Source organism: Corylus avellana, chromosome ca1 (assembly GCF_901000735.1).
Source record: "Corylus avellana chromosome ca1, CavTom2PMs-1.0".
Lineage (NCBI taxonomy): Eukaryota > Viridiplantae > Streptophyta > Magnoliopsida > Fagales > Betulaceae > Corylus > Corylus avellana.
This window is the reverse complement of record NC_081541.1, coordinates 41,161,543-41,182,863: the sequence shown is the minus strand read 5'-3', so window position 1 is coordinate 41,182,863 and position 21,321 is coordinate 41,161,543. Positions and strand designations below refer to the sequence as shown.

The following is a 21,321-nucleotide window of genomic DNA, read 5'->3' as shown; positions in this document are numbered from 1 at the left end:
TTTGTAAGCGTGAGTAGAAAATGGGCATGGATTTCTTAGCCCGTGATTCTGTTAGGCGTGTGCTTGCTTTTTTCTGTGCAACCAAGCCTCGCATTTTGGATCTAGGGATTGCTGAAGCCATTTCTACTTGAAAAATGATTGAAGTTGTTGCATCCTTGGGCTACCACAGTGTGCTGTTTGAGGGGGATTCTCTGGAGATTGTACATTGAAGATGGAGGGAGTTTGTTTGGGTCGGTTTGGTCAGGTTGTAAATGAGGCTAAATTATGTTTGAGTCTCTTTCAGTCTTGGAATATTGTTCATGTTAAACGTAGTGCTAACAATGCTGTACATTGTCTAGCAAAGTATGCTCTTTCTTTGAGTGTGGATTGGCTATGGACACTTGAGTGTCCAAGTTGTATTCAAGAAGTTTTAATCTTTGAGCAACAATTTGCTTAATTAATGATATGCTAGACGTTTTATTCAAAAAATAAAAAGAAAGAAAAAATATGATAAAATTATTTATTAAAACCGATTTATAACTGATCTTCAATAACTACATAACCGCCTATTGCGGTTGCGTTTCTTTAAAATGTGATAACCGCCTAAATCAGTTGCGGTTATGAGAAAATAATAGCTACAAATGCAATAGAGTATTATATATACAAATGCAATAGAGTTCTATGCCTTGTGGCTACTATTGAATTCTATTATTTCATTAATATAAAGACGTGTCAGCCAATAGATCGTTGTATGCCGTGTGGTTACTATTGAATTCTATTATTTTAGGAAAACTTTGCTTATTATTTTTGATTTTTTATTAGTTTTACAATTATATCTTTAAACTTTAAAAAGTGTGAATTTAGAATATTTATCTTTCAATTTTTTTAAATTTCGCACCACTGTTAACATTTTTTGTTAAATTCTATCAAAATTCTAAAAATTCTCAAAATATTGCTTTATATAGATATTAATTTTTTTGTCTAAAGATTCAGGTTTTTGCAAATTTCATTAAATCCTAACCAAGGCATAAATCCTTGTAATAGAGGGGTATTTTGAAAATTTTGACACCCCTCCTTTTCGATTTAAGGGAAAATCCTAATGGGGGGTGAAATTGAAAAAGGTTGAAAAATCGATACATTAAATTGATACTTTTAAAAGTTTAAAGACATAATTACAAAAGCAATGAAATATCAGAGGTAGTAAGTAAAGTTTTTATTTCATTTAATTAAATTTGTAAATTGTTATGATTATTATTAAATTTTAATTTATTGTTAATTTTAAAAGTCACATCATATATAAGAGAACTAAAAAAAAAACTTTATTCCTCATTCTAACATTAAAAAAATATAAATAAATAAATAAAAATTTATTAAAAAAATTTGTACTTCTGATGCCTGAAGATACCACAATTAACAATTTTATAAATTGGTCTTACGTCCAATTAAAAAACTAATGTCATTCCATGCTTTCTCTCTCACGTAAATACAAACTGCAAGTGAAAAGTAGACTACTCAAAATATAATTAACCGACAAAAAAGTACAAAATAATAATAATAATAATAATACCGATTAAAAAAAAAAAAAAAAATCTCACAGAAGGGTTTTAGGCGTAGTTCACCACCGTTTATCCTCTGCCCTCTTCAGCCAGCATCCTCTCTGACTGAGACTACAATACGACAGCACCACACTTCACAAGGCTTCTTCACCAGGTATCCCACATGATATATATAGATATATAGGTATATGTATAGCTTTCTTTATGTGTATAGTAGTGTATGTACAAATATAGATATGGGAATGCTTTTTCACTTCTGTTTATGTGGTAGTTTAGCTACTTCACTCATCTGCAAAAGGGTTTCTTTTGGAAGAAAATTTGTCTGTTTGGGTACCCAGAAACGGTTTTGCTGCGGTGTCAGAGTTTTTACTATTTGGGACACGAGAAAATTGAAACCTTTAATTCTAATTTGTCGACGTGGGAAATTTTGCTTGAAAACTTTTGGGTTGTTCTTTCTTTTTCTTGATAGCCAATTCGAATGATTATGGATATTTTCTGTAGATGGTATTGGTGGAAATCGCACGTTTCCTTGAATCTGTTCTTATTTGTGAATGCCCTGAGTTTGAGAAAAAAAAGAAACCCCTAATTTTCTGTACCTTCAAGCCCTAAAACATATCACAGAGTAATTCTAATGGCATTTCCACCAAAGAAGCTGTTGCTGAAACTTGGCAGGCTGGCAGCCTAATTGAGTGATTGTTTTGGCTCTTCAACTGCTAAATTAGGACCGTAGCTTAAAATTTATTTTGAGTCTTTTCTGTGATAAGAAGCAGCATTCTGTTTAAGATTGCAACCAGGTTTATACTTAGATCCTGGCTTGAGGTTTGAATTCTTATTTTGTTCTTAAAATTTATAGAAGTTTTTTTTATGAAAACTTTGGGGTTTGTGCATTTGTTAAATATTATTTAGGCCGTAGGATTAAAGATTTTAAGTATATAAAATATTTTTTGACAGGTCAATATCAACTCACACACCCATATGGGATTAAACCTGTGAAATCACCCTCCACCCTTTATTTTGTGTTTTTTGTTGGGCCTGTCCCTGCGGCAGGGGGGGTGGGGGGGGATGATCTCCTCTTGATGTGAGGGCCATTTACAAGATTGCCATCTGCTTGTGGTTCCTTATGGTTCAGAATTTGTTGTATCAATGTGTTTCAACTGAGTGTTTGTGCTTCTTTTGATGTTATCATACTTATGGTCTGTTTAGTTGTCTCTAAACTGGTTAGCATCTTTGAACAAATTCAGCCTTCCCCTAATTAATTGGTTGATGTGTGATTGTTTAATTTTTTTAATTTTCATCTGTAAATATTCTAGTTGATGCTGTATGCCTGTATTCTGTTGCAGATGGCGAGATGGGATGAGATTCTGTCCCTTCCTGTACAGAATCCTCCGACTTTGGAGTTTTCTTCTTCTGACGTTGTGTGGTCAAAGGTGGAAGGTTGGCGTGACAAAACTAATAGAGTTGTTCTAATCCCCTTTGCTAGAGTAGATGATTTTGTACGGGGTGAATCAGCAAATAAAGACTGTCCAACGAGATTTCATGTTGAGGCAAGGAGGCGACGGCCTCCAGAGATGGCTTACAAGCCAAAAGTTGATGGCATTCTTGAATATATTCTGTAAGTTCAAATTTTTCCCTTTAGTAGTTCCTAGTAATTGGGCCTGCAGCATGAGTTTAAGTTATCCTGTTGATTTTGTAGGTATTGGTGTTCCTTTGGTCCTGATGACCACAGGAAGGGTGGCATTGTACGACCCAGTAGGACTACTTATGTCCCAAAGAAGAAAAACGCTGGCCGACCAAATACTAAGAGAGGGTGCACTTGCCACTTTATTGTGAAACGCTTAATTGCTGAACCATCAGTAGCGCTCATCATATATGATGACGATAAGCATGTAGATAAGAAGGGGATGCCATGCCATGGTCCACAGGATAAGAAGGCTGCTGGAACGCGTGCTATGTTTGCCCCATATATCTCAGAGGACCTCCGTTTGCGTGTCTTATCTCTACTATATGTTGGGGTTTCTGTGGAGACCATAATGCAAAGACACAATGAATCAGTAGAGAAACAGGGTGGCCCATGCAACCGTGATGACCTTTTAACCCATCGGTATGTTCGTAGACAGGAAAGGAGCATCCGACGTTCTACGTATGAACTGGATGCAGATGATGCAGTCAGCATCAGCATGTGGGTTGAAAGCCACCAGGATCATGTTTTCTTTTATGAAGATTTCTCTGATTCCGGACCTTTCACTTTGGGCATTCAAACAGAGTGGCAGTTACAACAAATGATTCGATTTGGCAACCGCAGCCTTCTGGCTTCTGATTCAAGGTTTGGAGCAAACAAATTAAAGGTCTGTTTTTATTTTGTTGTTACATTATTTATTTAAAGTTTGTGTAACCTAAGTCCTTAAGTGTCATGAGAAACTAACTATGCTTTCTCTGCAAATTGATCTAGCATCCCGTTCACAGTCTTGTTGTATTCAACTCAGACAACAAGGCTATCCCTGTAGCTTGGATAATAGCACCAAGATTTGCTAGTTCAGACGTGCATAGATGGATGAGGGCTCTTTACAACAGAGTTCGCACAAAAGATCCTACTTGGAAGTTGGCTGGGTTCATTGTGGATGATCCGCTAGCTGATGTCCTTACAATCAGGTTGAGTGCTAAATCTACTGCTCAAATTCCAGACAGAAAGTGGCTAAGTATATGCTTGAAGAATTATTTTTCTTAGAAAATTATTCCATGGCTCTCATTGCTTATAGAGGTGGCAGTGGGAAGCTGGTTACATGACAACTTGATTAGTTTGTTTCAAAGTACTTGATTCAGTTTTATCTTAAATGGATCCCCAAGATCTAAAGCAATATTGAGGCCGTTGGCGCCTCTGTTTTTAACCTTCTAAATTTAGGGTGTAACTGCTTGTTGATACTCCATCTCATATTGTATTATATGGCTCAAAAGTAGCTTCAGTAATATCTTGACCTTGATTAAATTTTTATTCCTCAGAACTTCGTATCATTCCATTTCTTCTTCGAGATCTATAGATCTTTTGGACTTTTAGATTGTGATTTTTAGGAGTTGCTTTAATATAGTTCCTTATCAAAAGAAAAAGGCAGCTTCAGTAATTTCATAACACATAATTGCTTATGGCAAAGGCGTGATCAAGCTAAAGAGACTGACCAAAAACCTCTTTTGGGGTTGCTAGCCCTTTTTTTTTTTTTTTTTTAACATGTCCTCACAAGAGGAGGGAAAAAGAGGAGGAGAATTTGAACTGATGATCTCCGCTTCATGAGGCATGGTCCCCAGCCGATTGAGCTACCCCTTGGATATGGTTGCTAGTCCAATTTATGAGCAGTAATTTGTTTTTAAATTTCTTGTACTTGCTTGAATTGTTGAATTTATATGTCTTATGCATTTTTCTCAGGGATGTGTTTGAGTGCTCAGTGTTGATATGCTTTTGGCGGGTCCGTCATATATGGCATAAAAACTTAGTAAAAAAATGTTTGGCAACTGAGATGCTAGTGGAGATTTCAAGACGGCTTGGGCAGGCAGTGGATAAAATCTGCCAAGGACAAGGAACCGTTGGCTTGTTTGAGGATCTATTGGATGATTTTATCGATGAGTCAGATTTTATGGATTACTTTAAAGCAATATGGTATCCGAGAATGGGTTGGTCTCCCCTTTCTAAATAGATGATCATTTTTGTATCTTTTATTCTGGCTCTTCAACATTTACTGGCATTTCTTGGAATGGACTATATCCTGCAAAATGATTTATGCGCTTCTGAAATTAATGTTGATCTACATAGCAATATCAAAATCTGTGGGTGTGTGTGTTTATGTACTTGTTTTTGGTGATATGGTCAGTCTTATGATTCTTAGCAAAATGAGTAGGCATTAATTGGTAAAAGATCAACTTGACTGTCTAGGGTGAAATTGTGAAGTCTTGCTCTAAAATAGCCTGTAGTTTTTGTATTTTTCTTTGTTGGTAAGAAATTATTGAATTGAGACATTTCTTCTGACTCAGGAGCATGGATTACGGCGCTAAAATCTCTTCCACTTGCCAGCCAGGAGACATGTGCCGCAATGGAGTTTTACCACAACCAACTAAAGCTCAGGTTGTTGAATGAAAAGGACCCTGGTGTTTATCAACGCGCCGATTGGTTGGTTGATAAGTTGGGTACAAAAGTGCATTCTTACTTCTGGCTTGATGAGTACTCAGGGAAGGATGATTTTTCACGATATTGGAGAGATGAGTGGGTGAGTGGTTTAACATCTTGGCGCAAAGCATTAAAGATTCCAGATTCTGATGTTGTCATAGAAGGTAGATGTGCAAAAGTTGCTGACCAGCTTAATCAAGATAAAGCTTATGTTGTCTGGAATCCTGGTTCGCAGTTTGGTATTTGCAATTGCAGTTGGGCAGAAATGGGCAATTTGTGTGAGCATATGTTAAAAGTTATTAGCATATGCCGTAAACGAGGATCTACTATGCCATCTATCAGCTTATTTCAGTACCGCAAGGCATTGTTTGACATGCTACACTGCCCTCCCCATGATTCTTTGATTCGTGATCATGCTGTTTCTTTAGCAGTTTGTGTACAGAAGCAGTTAAACGCACTGGTTGATTTAGATAGCAGCCAGACTACTTTAGATACCATTCAGAAACATACTGTAGATAACATTGAGCAGGAATCTGTTGAGATGGTTTCTGCTAATCAGGATAGAGAATTAGTAAATGAGAGTAACTGTATGGATGAGGATGTATCATCGCATGATGAGAATTGTGAGGATGCAAATGATGCTCCTGACAGTATTAGAGGTGATGTGGATGGTGAAATGATTGATCCTTGTGCTGAGATGGATGTTGAGCCATCATCCATCTGTATTTCCCCACCCGGGTTGTATTCTGTTGATGAGGTTGTAGCCAGCAATGTCTTTTCAGAGGATGGAGGTAGAGTGTTGACCGAACCACCTCCAAATGATGCTCTTAGTGACGGGAATCGGTTTCAAGATGATATCTTAAATAAAGATTGCCATGAAAGTATGATGGATGTGGAGTCACAGTCCATTGATGTTCCTCCATCAACTAGGGAGTTTCGGGAGCAATGCACAGTGACCCATCAAAATGGTCTCTCAGTCAATGATGTTGGGCCTACAGTTTCTAGCACTCCTGATACTGATCCCAAGACCTCCCCATCTATATCCTTGCCTGTTGGATCACAGGTGGTTGATATGGTTGAAACTTCAGGTTTCATCAAGGAGAATGAAGGGATAGAATTGGAAAGTATTCATGATCACATTGCAGATGATTCTGATGTTAGTCACGATGCAAAGGCAGTTGGCAGCATGATGGCTGAACACACAGAATTGTAGTTAACATGCTCCTTGTGATGGAAAATTACATCTCGGAACAATGGCCTTCGCAGGTTTCAGCTTATGAAACTGGCTCTTGTGAGAAGATTCTTCAATTGCTTCTTTTGAGATTGGTGTACATTTCAAAAGGGTGCTGGAAATGGAGACTCCAATAACGAGATTATTTGCCAGCCATTGTTTTAGTAGTGCCGATCATACGGCCGGTAAAGGAACTGTTTCAGGGTCCAACAAACACCAGGCAGAGACTAGTGCTGCAATTACCATGGCTGAAAATGGTGCTCTATCTTAGGTTCTTCATGTAAATATTTCATCAATTTAATTATAGCAGAGCATTAAGGCTGACTCACCTGATTAGTTGGGCAATTTTATATTTTTTGTAAAGCCTTATGCCATTTTTTGGGAAGTTGTCAGTAATGGCTTCTGATCTTTTATGTAGGAGAAAAGAAATGCCTCTGTTTTGCCCTTGTCACATTTGTATTGTATTGAGTTTAATCGCTACTAAACTTGCCAGAAAGAAAGTGAATGTTGGGATACATGTCTTTTCCATGGGAGTAGGCTCTTTAGCCAGAAAATGACAAACAATAAGAATGAAAGTATTTCCATATTGCTTTTAGGCTTCTGATTGTTATCTTTTACCAGATTTTTTTCAAGTTTCTTGGATATCCTGCACCCTTTCTTTGCGTAATTCCAAATGCTTGTCTGTCAGACTTTGGGCCTATAGGTGCATGTCCTGTATTTTGAGAGAATCAGTTTTCTTTGCTTTCAATGCAGGTTTTATGTGTAAGTTGTTCTGTACAACAACTACAAAAAAGAAGAAGAATTGTATCTTGCTCAACTAGAAACTTGTATTTTTTTGGAAAGTGGTAGGTTTGTGATTTCAAAATGTTCGATTTAGTAATAGGATTTTAAAACATGTAATTTGAAAGCACGATCTTTAAAATTGTAGTTCAGCATTTGATAAAATTGCAGTTTAGCTTTTAAAATCGTTATGATTTTAAACTACATATTTTTCTATATATTAAAATCACAATTTTTTAAAAACACATTCTTAAACGATACAGTTTTTGCAATTTGGTTTTAAATTGCACGTTTGGTCTACTAAAGTGAAAAGATTTTGGACAATATTTGAAAATTCTTTATGAAAAACCATTAGGAGGATTTTAAAATAAATAAATAATTAACTCAACTTTGAACTAATTTGAATATATATATATAATTTTGTATCCTGTAAATAATAAACTTTTACCAAATAACAACTAGTAAAGCAAGGGTTAAGCGGGAGGGCTGCTTTATTTCAAACAAGGGCCATTTCTGTCATTTCACAAGGTGCCACGTTTCAAACCAGAGAAAAATTTGGGGGAGTGGGGCTGTTTCGTGGAGGGTAGTGGGAGTAACCGTCTTAACTGTCACTCCAAACAAAGGATAAGGAAAACACACACAAGAGAGAAGAGAGTCGAAGAACCAAAAGCAGAGGAAAAAACCCAGTGAAGCGTTTGAGAGAACAAAGCAAAAAAACAAGACAAAATTCCAGTGAAAAGTGAATGTGTTTATGAGAGATTTTTGGGAATTTTGAGAGTGAGAATTCTGAGCAATGGAGGGGAAAAGAGACGACGGTATAAGAAAAGGGCCATGGAAGGCAGAGGAAGATGAAGTGCTGTTAAACCATGTGAAGAAGTATGGCCCCAGAGACTGGAGCTCCATTCGATCCAAAGGCCTCTTGCAGCGGACTGGAAAGTCGTGCCGCCTCCGGTGGGTTAATAAGCTTAGACCCAATTTGAAGAAGTAAGCCTTCACCACCACCATTGAAAGTTCTATACATGTTTGTTTTTATGCGTAGTCTGTTTATATGTACGTATCTTGAATTTCGATGTTGGGTTTCTCTCATTTTTGCTTGGGGTGTGTGTCGATGCAACTATGCAACTGTTCTGCCATGAATGTAGTGGTATTTGATTGAAATTTTGATCATGGGTTTCTTTCCGACAATGTTTGTACTCATGTATTGATGTAGCCTGTGTAATTCTCCGATGGATGAAGTTGTATTCGATGAAAATGTGGATCATGGTTTTCTCTCCAATTGCAGTCAATATTATGATTAATGCCTTGTATGATGTATAACCAAGATATTTGTGTTGGATTTGTCTCATTTTTGCTTGGGGTGCAATGAATATCGTGGTATTTAATTAAAATTTTGATCATGGGTGTCTTTCCATTTGTTGTCAATATTTGTTCCATGCCTTTTGTGATGTATAACCAATCAAACAATGTTTGTACTCAAGTATCTATGTATCTATGTACCTATGATGTGTTGGAAAGTTTAAGAGGGCAAGGGAAAATGTTCTTGGTGGTAGCTGAACATGTGAAGGTGCTTGGTTGATCCTGTTTTAGTAGAGTGTATATAGTTTTCTGTTTGTTGTGCAGAATGTTTGTTGGTAGAGGAGTGTAAAGTGAGTAGATTGGTAGATTAGTTGAAAAGAGTGTAAAGGGTTTCTGCAGAATTTGATTTGATGAAAATTTGGATCATGGGTTTCTCTCCAATTGCAGTCAATTCTATGATTAATGCCTTGTTTGGTTTATAACCAAGATATCTGAGATGGATTTTATCTTATTTTTGCTTGGGGTGTGTGTCTCTCCCTAAGTGGGTGCAAATTTTCACTAGAGGAGGAGAGGATGGTGATAGAGTTGCAGTCACAGTTTGGGAACAAATGGGCGAGAATCGCAACTTATCTGCCCGGAAGAACCGATAATGATGTGAAGAACTTTTGGAGTAGCAGGCAGAAAAGGCTGGCAAGGATTCTGCAAAATTCAGGGGCACCCTCCAAATCACAGAAAAACAAAAGGGTGGTTCAGTCCTATCATGGTTGTTGTCAAGGGTCCAACAGTCGTCTTGCTTTGGAGGTACATGGATTGGATAATTCTTAAGTTAAGACTTAATTTGATTTTAGGATGTTGAACCAAAATCATAGGTGTTTTCAACTAGTTTTTAAACTAAATATTATTTGCTGAAGTTTAACATGTTACATGCTTGGTTTTCATGTTTTATATGGATATGAGAAATGACAATTTTCTTTTTCATTTTTTTTTTCCCTTTTGCTCAAACCCATTTTTCATCACATTTTCTTTTTCTGACTCTCTATCGAAGTTTGTAACATTGTGCTGGAAGCTTCGTGTGAAAGTTTTTGAGATAGCGTTTAGTATTGCGATTTCATAGATTAAAAGTGTGATTTTAAGCTAAATTATAGAAAATGTATCGTTTGAAAATGTGTTTTCTTTAAAAAATTGGGATTTGAAAACCTATAAAAATCTGTGTTTTCAAAAATGCTCCATGTATGTTGAAGGTTAAACTACGATTTTAAAGACTAAACTACAATTTTATCAAATGCTTAATTATGTTTTTAAAAATGTATCTTTCAAATCGCACGTTTTGAAATCGGAGGAGTCAGGTTTTCCTAGACGCCACCTGGATTGTGCATTGTTCATTCTCACATACATGGGTTTATTATAACTTTTGCTGGTAGATAAATAATTACTGCTTAATCTTTTTTTCAGGCTCCAAAGTTCAGTTCTTCGTCCGAGGAATCATCGGCCCGGGCTCAGTCATGCTCCTCATCCTGCATTGAGAACTCTGACATGATCAAAATGGTGCCATTGCCGGATCTTGTCAACCCCAGGTTGCTTACTTTTGAAGCAAACTTCATTCACCATGAATTCTCCCCTGCTGAGAAGAACCCATCATTCATTGAGTCCCAAACACAAATCCCTTTTTCTCAGCGACCGGAGCTCACCTTCTCGCCGGAAAGCCAGGAGCTCTTTGCCAGACTTGAAGACCCCAATATTTTTGAAATGTTTGGACCGTTAGACACTTGTGGTCTCGGAAATGGAGCTCATGAGTTGTTTGAACTGGTAGGAAGTTGTAGAACTGGTGCTAATGAAACAATTGACAGTTACATTACCCCCGACAGCTTTTTCGATGACTTCCCGACTGATGTGTTCGATCATATTGAGCCGCCTCCAAGCCCTTCGGAGCGTTGATCTATCGACGACATTGTGTACGTTGTGTTGTTGTTGTTGGAGGCTAAAAACTTGTGCTAGTTTATTGGGTAGAATTCGACAAAGCCCTTGTGGCGTAGTAATTTTTGTAACTGCTTGTATTTGTACCAAGACTCTTGTGGACTAAAATATATATTGACAATTTGCTGCTCCAGTCTATCAGTATATGTTCATGAAATAACCAGCATCCTCTTTATATACGTAATGAGAAATGCTACATGCACTCACAAGTGCACGTTTTTTATCGTGATAGTAAAAATTACTATTGAATTTTTTATCGGGAAATGGTAGGTGTTCTCTTTGTATTCTCCTAGTCATAGGTGAACATTATTTTATAAAAATCATGTGAGAGAAATAAAAGCCTTTTTTTTTTTGATTTTTTAGAAAAATAAAATATACATAGGACCAGACAAACACACGAAGAATACCTAGCATTTCCCATTTTTTATCAAATAATAATTTTTTTTTTAAACAAATAATTTTCGTTGTTACGATAGAGAGTATGCACTTATGAAGACATGTAGCATTTGTCTATACATATTTCATAGCAACAAAATCTAAGGTTTAGAATTTCAATAGCAAGTATTAATGGTACTCCATGCTCATTTATCACACTTACTTCACACATAATCACACCCTTTTTTTGGGGGGGGGGGGGAAATAGTAGATGTGCTCTTGTTATTCTCCTAGTCCTAGTTTGATATTATTTAAAAACAAAAAAGAAATTGGCCCTTATTTCTCTTATCAGGTTTTTATAAAATAATATCCATTTAAGATTAGGAGAACACTTGGCATTTGCACTTTTTTTTACGTAATTAACATGAAAAATCACATAAAACGCGCCATATCAATGTAAAATAAGTGTGATAAATTAGTGCAAAAAGCATCATTACTTTTCAATAGCATATTCCTGACTTTCATAATGCAGAATAAACAATGACAGAAAACAAAGATCTCGAAATGATGATTTTCCAACATATTCATGCCTTTATATCTTATCTTTTCAATATATATCCTCTTCGAATCAGAGCACCACGGATGGTGGCAACCATCAGCGTTTAAAATGTTTAAACATTGAGAGAAAAAAAGGGTATTAGATTCTTTTTTAATTTCTTTCAATTCTTTGATATTAGCAGGGTATCCCAAAACAGAGGAATCCCCTTCAAGACCATCACATGCACATATGCTGATAGCACTTTGACACGAGGAACAACATAGAATGAATTCCTTTCAAGTCTTCGTTGGACTGATTTCAGTAAGCTTCAAACTCGCCTTACCTTTTGGCAAGCAAATAAAGCCTTCTTATATTCTTTTGCCAAAAATGTTCAAGCAAGACTACAGAAAACCCTTTTCATCACTTCACTTGTTCAATTAACTTGAAAGTTTTAGCCCGTTTCATTGTACTTTTCAAGAGGGAAAATGACATTGTAAGGAACCTGCGGGATAAAGACACAGAAAAGGGAGAGGGGGGGTTGTTCTTTGTAGAGAATGGTATCAACTTCATTCATTAGAGGGAAAATTCATAAGTTTCGAAATACGCATATCCTTCTTTACTTAAACAGAGGTAAGAAAAGGGGGTACATTTATTTACTTCTATGAAAATGACAATAGGTAGTCATCTTACTCTGAAGAAAGGAAGGTTCCTTCATTTCTTCTCTTCTCGCATTAGTCAGTCAATGCGAAAAAAAATTCACTTCAATAAAGATTTTGTCTGATTATCTTGCACATCCAATGAACCTCAAGACTAAAAGAATTCAAATCAGAGGAATCCAATGTAAAATGCAGACAAATCACACAAAAAGAAAGGGCAATGCGCACGGTCACTACGCCATTCCATCGACATCGTCTACCACCGCAGCAGTTGATGGACAAAAACTGATACCAGTCTGGCCATTGCGTGTAAGAACCTCAAAGCTTCCAACAGTAAATGACTGGCCTTTGTGGACGATGGGCCTTCTTAATTCAGTATATGCACAATACTCTACTTCATAAACTATGGCATCCTTCTTGAATGCAGATACCGCCACCCCAACTCCTTCTCCTGCATAAACATAAGTCAACAACAACTCACTACTTGGAGGCTGTTTTTGCAGAAATATAGAGGAACCTTCTTTTTTTTCTTTTTGAGGAGGATAAAGGAAAATCATCACTGTTAAAATATTAATTACATAATTATATTCACCTTTCTTTTACAACTAGGAGTTTACAATGGTCAGTGCAGTGAGATTTGTGGAACTACTTATGCCCTTAAGCGTGCACCTGGAAACATAGGCCAACTACTGAGCCCACTCTGGCTTAGCTATACCACCCCGGGTGTGAGCCACCCAAGAAGCAAGCTATTATAGCGAGCGGCGGGAGCTATAGGGAGCCGAGGAGCAAGGCCGTAGATAAGATAAAAGAAGGGTTTGAGATAAATTGTAATTTGACATGATGTCATTTTTTTTTTTTTTTGATAAGCAACATGATGTCATAACAAAGGTTTTAAGTCGAATCCCGACCCTACAATTTATCCTTGATTTCAATCAAATATTTCACATGTTGAATCTCGCTTAATGAGGGGAGATTGAATTCACACGTGAGAAAGAGGTAGAGTGTTTAAATTTTAATTAAATAATTAAATTCATCATTTTTTTATCTCAAAATTTCAGAATAAATGGTGATGGATCAATCACCAAGAAGTGCATTAAACAATCATATGAATATTACACAATTCAAACTGCTAAACTAATTCGTGATATAATGACAGAGAATGAAATTCAAGAGAGTGTGACCAAGAATGAAGAATACCATGAGTGACAAGAAGCAAGTTTTCTGTAGGATACTTATCCGCCAGTGCCTGAACAGTATGAACATATCTAGCCCTTGCACCCATCACAGTCTCTCCCCACAGCGGCAACTAGGATTCCTCAAGCAAAAAACTGTCTATCAGCCACGCTCATGGTGCAAATATATACACCTATGTCTATTTATACCATGAAATTCTTGACACAGAATGAAAAAAATCAAAAGGGTATTCGTATTCCATGCATACCTCCTTATACACTCGTTCGGCAGTGTTGTCCAGTGTCCCAGCAGGAAGCATTGCTTCAAGCTCCGAGATATTGAAGCCAAAGTCTCCATCTTTAGGAGAAAAACGAGGTCTGATTGCTTCATTGTTTAGCATCTCACATAACCCATATTCGATTGATGTCTGTGTTAAAATATAAATTAAATAATTAAATTAATCAAAGAGCTAAGATTTTTGTATAATTTATTAATTTTTATTCCTGAAAATTGATTATATGAAAATATCAAACTCAACCAAAACACACAGATATCAGGGGAATATATATTCTATATAAATAATATTGGTGTATATATGTATGTGGGTTGTGTGAAAAGACGGATTTGACCTTGACTTTGGAGGGGTCGATGGAAACGTCATCGGAGGTTTGGGCGCTGGGAGAATCATCGACGGCGCAGAGAGCAGAGACGACTTGGAAGGCGGTCTGGACACAGCGGAGGAAGGGGGAGACGAAGACGCGGTGGATTGGGAAGCCGAGTTGGGCCCGGATCATCCGGCCCTTGCAGAAGGCCCGGACCCGGCCATCCTCCACCAGCGGTGGGTCCCAAGGCCTCTTCGCCGTCGTCACCCACAGTGGCTCGAAATTGTCCATGCGATCCCCGTGCCGCATTACGACGACGTTTTGGTGGTCCGGCAACGTCTTAGGTTCCGAGGAGTCCATTGCTTGTGAGAGAGAGAGAGATTTAGATGTAAAAAGATATTTGGGAAGGGAAGAGTTTTATAGGCCGGCGAAGGTGAGGAGAAGTGTTCTTTCCAAGCAAAAATGCCGAAGACCTTGTGGACCCGATCCAGATTCTGCTGTGTCTCTATTTTTCAATTTATCCTTCAATTAATTAATTAATTTTTTTTTTTTTTTTTTTTTCTAATCAATCATTGAATCTGTAGAATTTATAAATTTTCATTAACATGTTAAGTAGGAATAGACTTAAAAATAGTTGCGTCGTCCTATGTAGAAATAGTTAACGGATATGTTTGTTAATACGTTTTGGGGGTTTTTTGTTTTTGTTTTAAAAAATATTTTGATATATAACATAAGTATTGAAACAGTTTTTTAAGTGTTTTGTGTGTTTTTTTTTTTTGTTTTTTTTAAATTTTTTTTATAAGTAGCTCAACGAAGAGATTACAACAAATAGTAAAGAGCTGGGTAGCACAACAATAAACCCCTAGACGACCCCATCAGCGTAGGTAAACAAAAAATAAAAAGGTAAACAAAATTAAAAAGAAATGCATCAAATAAATGACGCAACCCTATTGTTTCTTGGAACAATCAAGAAACATGGCCACCAAAAGAGGTGATTTGAAGAGGTGCACCATAAATGGTGCAATCAAGAAAACTGTTGCAGCACACCCGAAAGATAGCTGCAACAACAACAAAGAACACACTGATGAGGAACGAAATAAAGCCTAGGGAAGAAAAATCCAACACGGAGTTCTAAGAACACAGCTTTGTGACAATCTGCAGCCAAATCGAGAGAACACCATAAAAGGTAGTAAGGGCATCTAAAGCCCTAGAACCAGACAGAGTAAGCTCGGCCAGTGCAGACAACTTGCCGGCGCTTGAAGACCACGCGGCGGCAGTGGTACCCAGTAGACCAAAAAATATGGCTGAAGATCTGGAGGAGAGGCAGTGGAAAGTCACATGCAACAGGAGGCAGAGAAAAAAACGTTACATAAAAATATTATGGTGAACTAATGGAATCAAAATGAACTCAGAATTGATCAAAAGATCCTTTCAATTGGCTAAAATCCGTTACTTGAACAAAACTAGATCTTGTGGAATCATATTGAACATTTGAGGATGCATTCCGTACCTTGCCAAAAAAACCAATCTTTGTCTATCAACCACGCATTGTCTAACCAAATCTAATTAAATGACTAATAGCATTTTCGTAAAAAAATATTATTTTTAATTGTTTTCTTGATACTCAAAACTTTTTTATTTTTTTTCAAAAAAATCTCATTTCTTTTGATGTGGTTGGCCACTCATGAGGAAAAAAAATAGGAAGCCAGAGAAAATGATTTTTAGAATTCGGGTATTTTAAGAAATTTTATTAAATTTCAGTGAGAAAATTTGATTGTTCATGTATTATCACTAAACGAATGAATATAAATAGTTATTCTATTCTCACCTCTTGTCTTCATGGTAAATACTCATTCATATTCCTAACTAGTCATCATTAAGTGTATTAAAGGTATCTTATGGTTTGTCTTTTAAATGAAGATTATGATATATTATATAAGTAGAAATAAATAAATAAAAAGTTTAAAACTACAATAATAAAAAGAAAAGAGTGATTAATCATCAATCACCGTGTTAACTACTTCAAAGGTGACTAATCATTTGAATAGACGGGTAAAGGTCAAGAGAGGTTCCCTTTTCTTTATTTGAATAGAAAAAATAAATATAAATAAATAAAACAACTAAAAGCCAAAGACCAAGTGAGTGGTCCAACATGGGGTAGGTTGAAGCATTTATTTAATGATTATTTTGAAAAGATTTGTATGTTTGGTTTATTAATAAATATCATTTTCTAATCTTTAGGTTATAATATTAGGACTTTTGAAGAGACTAAAGAAATGACAAAAATTCCTTTCAATCGGTCTATAAAATTGTTACGTATTTATTGAGTATATGAAAAGCACATACTAATTAAAAAACTATGTCCCTAAAGAAATGTCTCCAATTGCGGTCAATAGCCGTCTTTGGAATTATACTAAACGGGTCCATCCTCCCTTCACTAGGTAGTTTCCTATAAAAATTTGGATTTACGCCAACATGTTAGTCATGGTTTTTGAATTTGGCTTAATTTCGGTGATTATAAGTAATTTGAGATTTCTTGTTGTTCAAATGGGAAATGTTAGGTACTTTTTTAGTGTTTTTTTGGTGTTCTCCCAAATGTGATGTGGCTTTTAAAATTACTGTTGAATTTGAGATTATCATTGTTGACTCTTAATCTATTAGTGATTTTAAAAGCCACATCACAGTTGAAAGGACACCAGGACAATTCTAAAAGAGCACATAGCATTTCTCCTGTTCAAATAGACAGTGAATATAAGTAATTTGAGATTTCTTGCTTTTCAAATAGACGGCGAATATAAGTAATTTGAGATCTCTTGTTGTTCAAATAGACGGCAAATACTGCTAAAATTCGTCTCGTAATCCAAACTGTATATTTGAACCACGGAAGATCTTCAATTATTTAATCACCAAAAGCCAACTTCATAATTTTTTTTGTTTGTCTTGATTAAGAAAAATATATATATTATATCCAATATATACTTAATTATAATGATATTTGTGTTACACATTCATATCATAAAAGTGACATAGAAATAAAAAAGTAAAGATGATGTAAAGAGAGTCCCCACAACTTAGCGTTATTTTTACGTTGTTTTATTTATTTATTTATTTATTTTTGTTCTTTTCTGGATGCAAGTCTATGTCTAAGTCTACCATTGCTTTCTCTAATGGCTGTTGAAGATGACGTGACGAAGCATAAAATCAAAGTGGATTCGGTATTTCGTCAAAAATGCCTTTCTGTTCTTTATCCCAACATTCACGTCTACGTCTGATTGACTATTTTATTTAAACGTAATTTAAATATTACATGTTTTTTTAATAAAAATTTGAAGATTTTTTTATTAAAGATTACGAGCATAAAGCTCATACAGTACAAAATATAAAGTTCTGCAAAAATCATAGCCACATGCTATAAGGTTACAAAGTTATAAATACAAATAAAAATTCATACAATCAGGTGCTATTTATGTCTTCAATTTTTCGCTAACCCATGTACAAATACAGTTAAAGAGCAGATCTACTCCGATCAGATTAGATCTAAGACATAGATAGCCAAATTTCCTAACAAAATTTATTTTAACCGGCCGTGAGAGATAATCCCTCATACCTAATTATTCAGGCCATAAGAAATAACCCATCACACTTAAGTATTCCTCATCACTCATGAGAGCAGATCTAGAAAAAATAAACTTCTTATTCAAAATTAAAAATACAAATAAACAACCAGCAAACAACAGCGGCGTGAGAGGAGATGAACGGCACAACACGGTAAAAGGTGGACGAACGTATAATAGAGAGGTCGAAGTTGCTGATCTAGTCGAAGAACCCCTACAAACATAAAGAAAAAAAAAATTAAAAAATAAAAATAAAAAAAAAGGAGAGGGGGAAGGTAGGAACGGTGTAGAAGGGGAAGGGCTGCTCCCTCCTCCTCTCAAAACTATTTTCTGAGGAGAATAGTTGAGAGACGGCTTCTAGAGTTTTCTTCTCTTAGCATTTGACTTAAATAGTACATGTAGATTGAAAATTAATTAATGACAAAAAAGGCGTTGGAGGTGAAAATCGCTAGCGTTCTCTTAAGTTCGATTGAATCTTATTATGACCCAATCCTATTAAAACATCATTAAAATTCAAAATGAATTTGACACTAACCAGACATAATGATTCCTATTGCGAAAGTCGAACTAGGCCCAGCCAACTTGTTAAAGCATTCACATGCGTGCTTGGAAAATGGTCCGACATTTTCATGGAAAATAACCCAAATTCTCTAGAAGAGATGTTTGGGGGCTTTCCTTACATATTCCCATTGGATATGTGTAACTTTCGTTGCTTTTGTTCTATGTGCACGTTTTGATGTGTTCGATAATAATGTTGGATGTGACTTGAGATATATCAAGTCTTGTGGCCCTATCCAAATTGCTTTTATATCTGGTTTCCTTTGTATTTTAACCCACTTTCCCTTTCTGCAAGAAAGAGCCCTTGGTTTTTGATGCATCGCACGTCAAAGAAAAAAAAGAAAAAATTGCCCAAATGTCCCCGCCGAAAATGATGCTAAAGATCCGACGCTAATAGTTATTAACTGATCATCAGTGTTGACCATTATCAGTGTCGACTACTACCATCATTAGTTGATCATCAGCGTCGCTAATTTTTCAAACATGCAATGCAATTTAAGAGTTATACGTAAAATGAATGACTTTTTTATACATGGTGCAACGATCGAATTCTGAATATCTTAATATACGTATTTATCATGTTTTTCAAGTTAATTTTAGAAAGAAAAAAAAAATTGTATGGGTGTCTTAATGTAACATATCATAACTAGCTATGTTCTTACTTGCACACATATTTTGCCAAAAACCATAGGTTAACATAAGAACTATCTCAAAACCTTTCAATCCTAGCAAAAAGACTTTGTTTATTTTAATCAAATTACCATAAGAGTTAATAAATTTCGTAGAGTATATAATTAAGGGCTCCGCCTTAATGATCGTTTTAATTGTATATCAAGATAAAAAGTTTATAAAACGGAAGAAAATCTATGACTTGCAAATGTATTAAAAAATTTATGGTAGTAATAATAGAGTTGCTTATCATCATTCTCCTAAAAGTGCAAGCTAACGATAATGGCCATATCTCTTTCCCTCCCTCTTCAACTTCCTTGTTTCTTTGAATTTGATAAAGTTCAAACTAAGGGCTTGTTTGGTTCGCCGAATAGATCTCGATAATGAAATGACTATTCTATAGGAATATTCATTCTTTTATTTGGTATAAACATATTCTTACGAATTAGTGATGGAGCTACAAGGTGGCCCCGTGTGCCCCTACGAAAACTATGGAAAAAATAGTTTTACAAGATAATTTTAAATTTTTTTAGGCGGTAGCCTCTACTATTCTTCTTCCTCCTCCTCAGGCTTCTTCTTCCCATCCTCCTCTTCTTCTTGGCTCGCCCTTCTTCCTGTCTTGCTGGTTTGTGGGGCATTGCATAGAGTATTTGTCTTCATGGTTTCCTGTTCTTCTTGGACTGCTGGTTTGAAGTGTTCAACATGTAGGATCAAAGAAGAGTCGAGAGGACCATAGAGCTGGAGAATTTGTAAAATCTGCAGAGTAGATGGGAAAATGTCTTTTTTGTTGTTGTTATTTTTGCTTATAAATGCTTGTTACCAAACATCAGTTGAAAAAAAAAAAAACAAGACTTAAGACACATAGTTACCAAGAAGCTAAACAATTGTTAAGTGGTAAAACTTTATAGTCTTATAGATAATAGTTTTACTTTCCAATAAAATTTCAAACAGGCACATAGCAACGCCAACAAAATTCCCCAATGCTATTTCCTACAATTTCTCATGCGGGTTTGAGTTTTTGGAGGGCAGTAAATTTGGGTGGAAAAAAAAGAAAGAAAGTAAGATTTAAAGGATAAGCATCAAATAAATGATGGGTTATATAGACTTTATAAATAATAAATATTTTATATTGTGAAGACATATTTTGTGTTATAAAGTATTTTATTTTTATTTTATATATATATATATATATATATATATATATATATAATATTATTTTATTTTTTAATATCACCCCTGCTAAAATCAATTCCTAGCTTCGCTTCTGCTAGGATGGAATAACTAATACAAAAAGAAATCCGTACTCCTCTAAAAAATGAGATGAATAGATATTCTTTTAGGAAAATACAATTTTTTTTTTTTTCAAAAAAACATCTTTATTTTTATTTTCTTTCAACCCTTCAACCATAAAAAATAAAAAATAAAAACGTTGGACTTAAGGATGGCCGGTTGCCCACAATAGAACCTCTGTGGGTGGCGGGCCACCCCCACATAAATCAACTTTCAATTTTATTTTATTTTTAATTTGAGTTTTAAAAAATAACAAAAATTTTTTTTATATAGTAATTTTTGTTTAATTCCAATTACAGCATATCTCTTGTTACAAAACTAAAGAATATGAATACCTATTTCATTCTAGACTCTTTCATAATAACTATTAATTTTTTTACAATTAACTTGAAAAAAAAAAAAGGGTCTATATATGTTCTCTCTCTTCTAGAACCTGAAGAGAAAACTTCCCATTTAGCTACGGCGAGCTAGGGGGAAGGGAGTCACGCTCCCTCCTCCCACCCTTTTCCCCCTGCTTCCCCCGTTTTCTTTCCCCATCCAGAGGTTTTATCCATCCTAAAGCAATGTCTGGATTGGGTTTTTCAGATTAGCTTGTTTTTGTTTGTAATCTCATTTGTTTGAATGAATGTACTTACAAAAAAAAAAAAAAACTATTCATTTTTCTAATGGAATACCTAATTATTCATCATCACTCATAAGGGCAGATCTGGAGAGAATAAACTTTTTATTCAAAATAAAAAATACAAATAAACAACCAGCAAGCAGCAGCAGCGGCAGGGGAGGCGATGAACGGCACAACACGATGAAAGGTGGACGGACGCATAGTGGAGAGGCCGAAGTTGCTGATTTGGTCGGAGAACACCTACAAACATAAAGAAAA

The 21,321-nt window shown here is 35.6% G+C and overlaps 3 protein-coding genes across 3 annotated transcripts; 2 read left to right on the top strand and 1 right to left on the bottom strand.

Annotated features, from left to right (window-relative positions):
* The first annotated feature begins 1,568 nt into the window (after positions 1–1,568).
* On the top strand, positions 1,569–7,511 carry LOC132190634 (uncharacterized). The gene is made up of 6 exons (XM_059605677.1): positions 1,569–1,689; positions 2,876–3,147; positions 3,229–3,880; positions 3,985–4,184; positions 4,951–5,195; positions 5,553–7,511. Exons 2-6 carry the CDS (start codon positions 2,876–2,878, stop codon positions 6,896–6,898), a joined length of 2,715 nt encoding a protein of 904 aa, XP_059461660.1. The 5' UTR covers positions 1,569–1,689; the 3' UTR covers positions 6,899–7,511.
* A 978-nt stretch (positions 7,512–8,489) lies between these two features.
* Positions 8,490–10,927, top strand: LOC132168128 (transcription factor DUO1). The gene is made up of 3 exons (XM_059579216.1): positions 8,490–8,680; positions 9,535–9,793; positions 10,445–10,927. The coding sequence occupies exons 1-3, from the start codon at positions 8,490–8,492 to the stop codon at positions 10,925–10,927; spliced, it is 933 nt and encodes a 310-aa protein (XP_059435199.1).
* Positions 10,928–12,470: 1,543 nt separating this feature from the next.
* On the bottom strand, positions 12,471–14,691 carry LOC132191819 (uncharacterized; the record flags this gene model as incomplete). The annotated part of the gene is given in 4 exon segments (XM_059606930.1): positions 12,471–12,986; positions 13,733–13,841; positions 13,977–14,135; positions 14,338–14,691. Coding segments are annotated over 4 exon segments (819 nt in total). The 3' UTR covers positions 12,471–12,768.
* Between the last annotated feature and the right edge of the window lie 6,630 nt (positions 14,692–21,321).

What these genes read in the sequence shown, in the direction of transcription:
- LOC132168128 (XM_059579216.1), top strand. Translation starts at nt 8,490, where the DNA reads ATGGAGGGGAAAAGAGACGACGGTATAAGAAAAGGGCCATGGAAGGCA. An exon ending in CTTAGACCCAATTTGAAGAA is followed by an intron (nt 8,681 to 9,534) that starts GTAAGCCTTCAC and finishes TCTCTCCCTAAG; the next exon opens with TGGGTGCAAATTTTCACTAG. An exon ending in ACAGTCGTCTTGCTTTGGAG is followed by an intron (nt 9,794 to 10,444) that starts GTACATGGATTG and finishes TCTTTTTTTCAG; the next exon opens with GCTCCAAAGTTCAGTTCTTC.
- LOC132190634 (XM_059605677.1), top strand. Translation starts at nt 2,876, where the DNA reads ATGGCGAGATGGGATGAGATTCTGTCCCTTCCTGTACAGAATCCTCCG. An exon ending in TTGGAGCAAACAAATTAAAG is followed by an intron (nt 3,881 to 3,984) that starts GTCTGTTTTTAT and finishes AAATTGATCTAG; the next exon opens with CATCCCGTTCACAGTCTTGT. An exon ending in AATATGGTATCCGAGAATGG is followed by an intron (nt 5,196 to 5,552) that starts GTTGGTCTCCCC and finishes CTTCTGACTCAG; the next exon opens with GAGCATGGATTACGGCGCTA.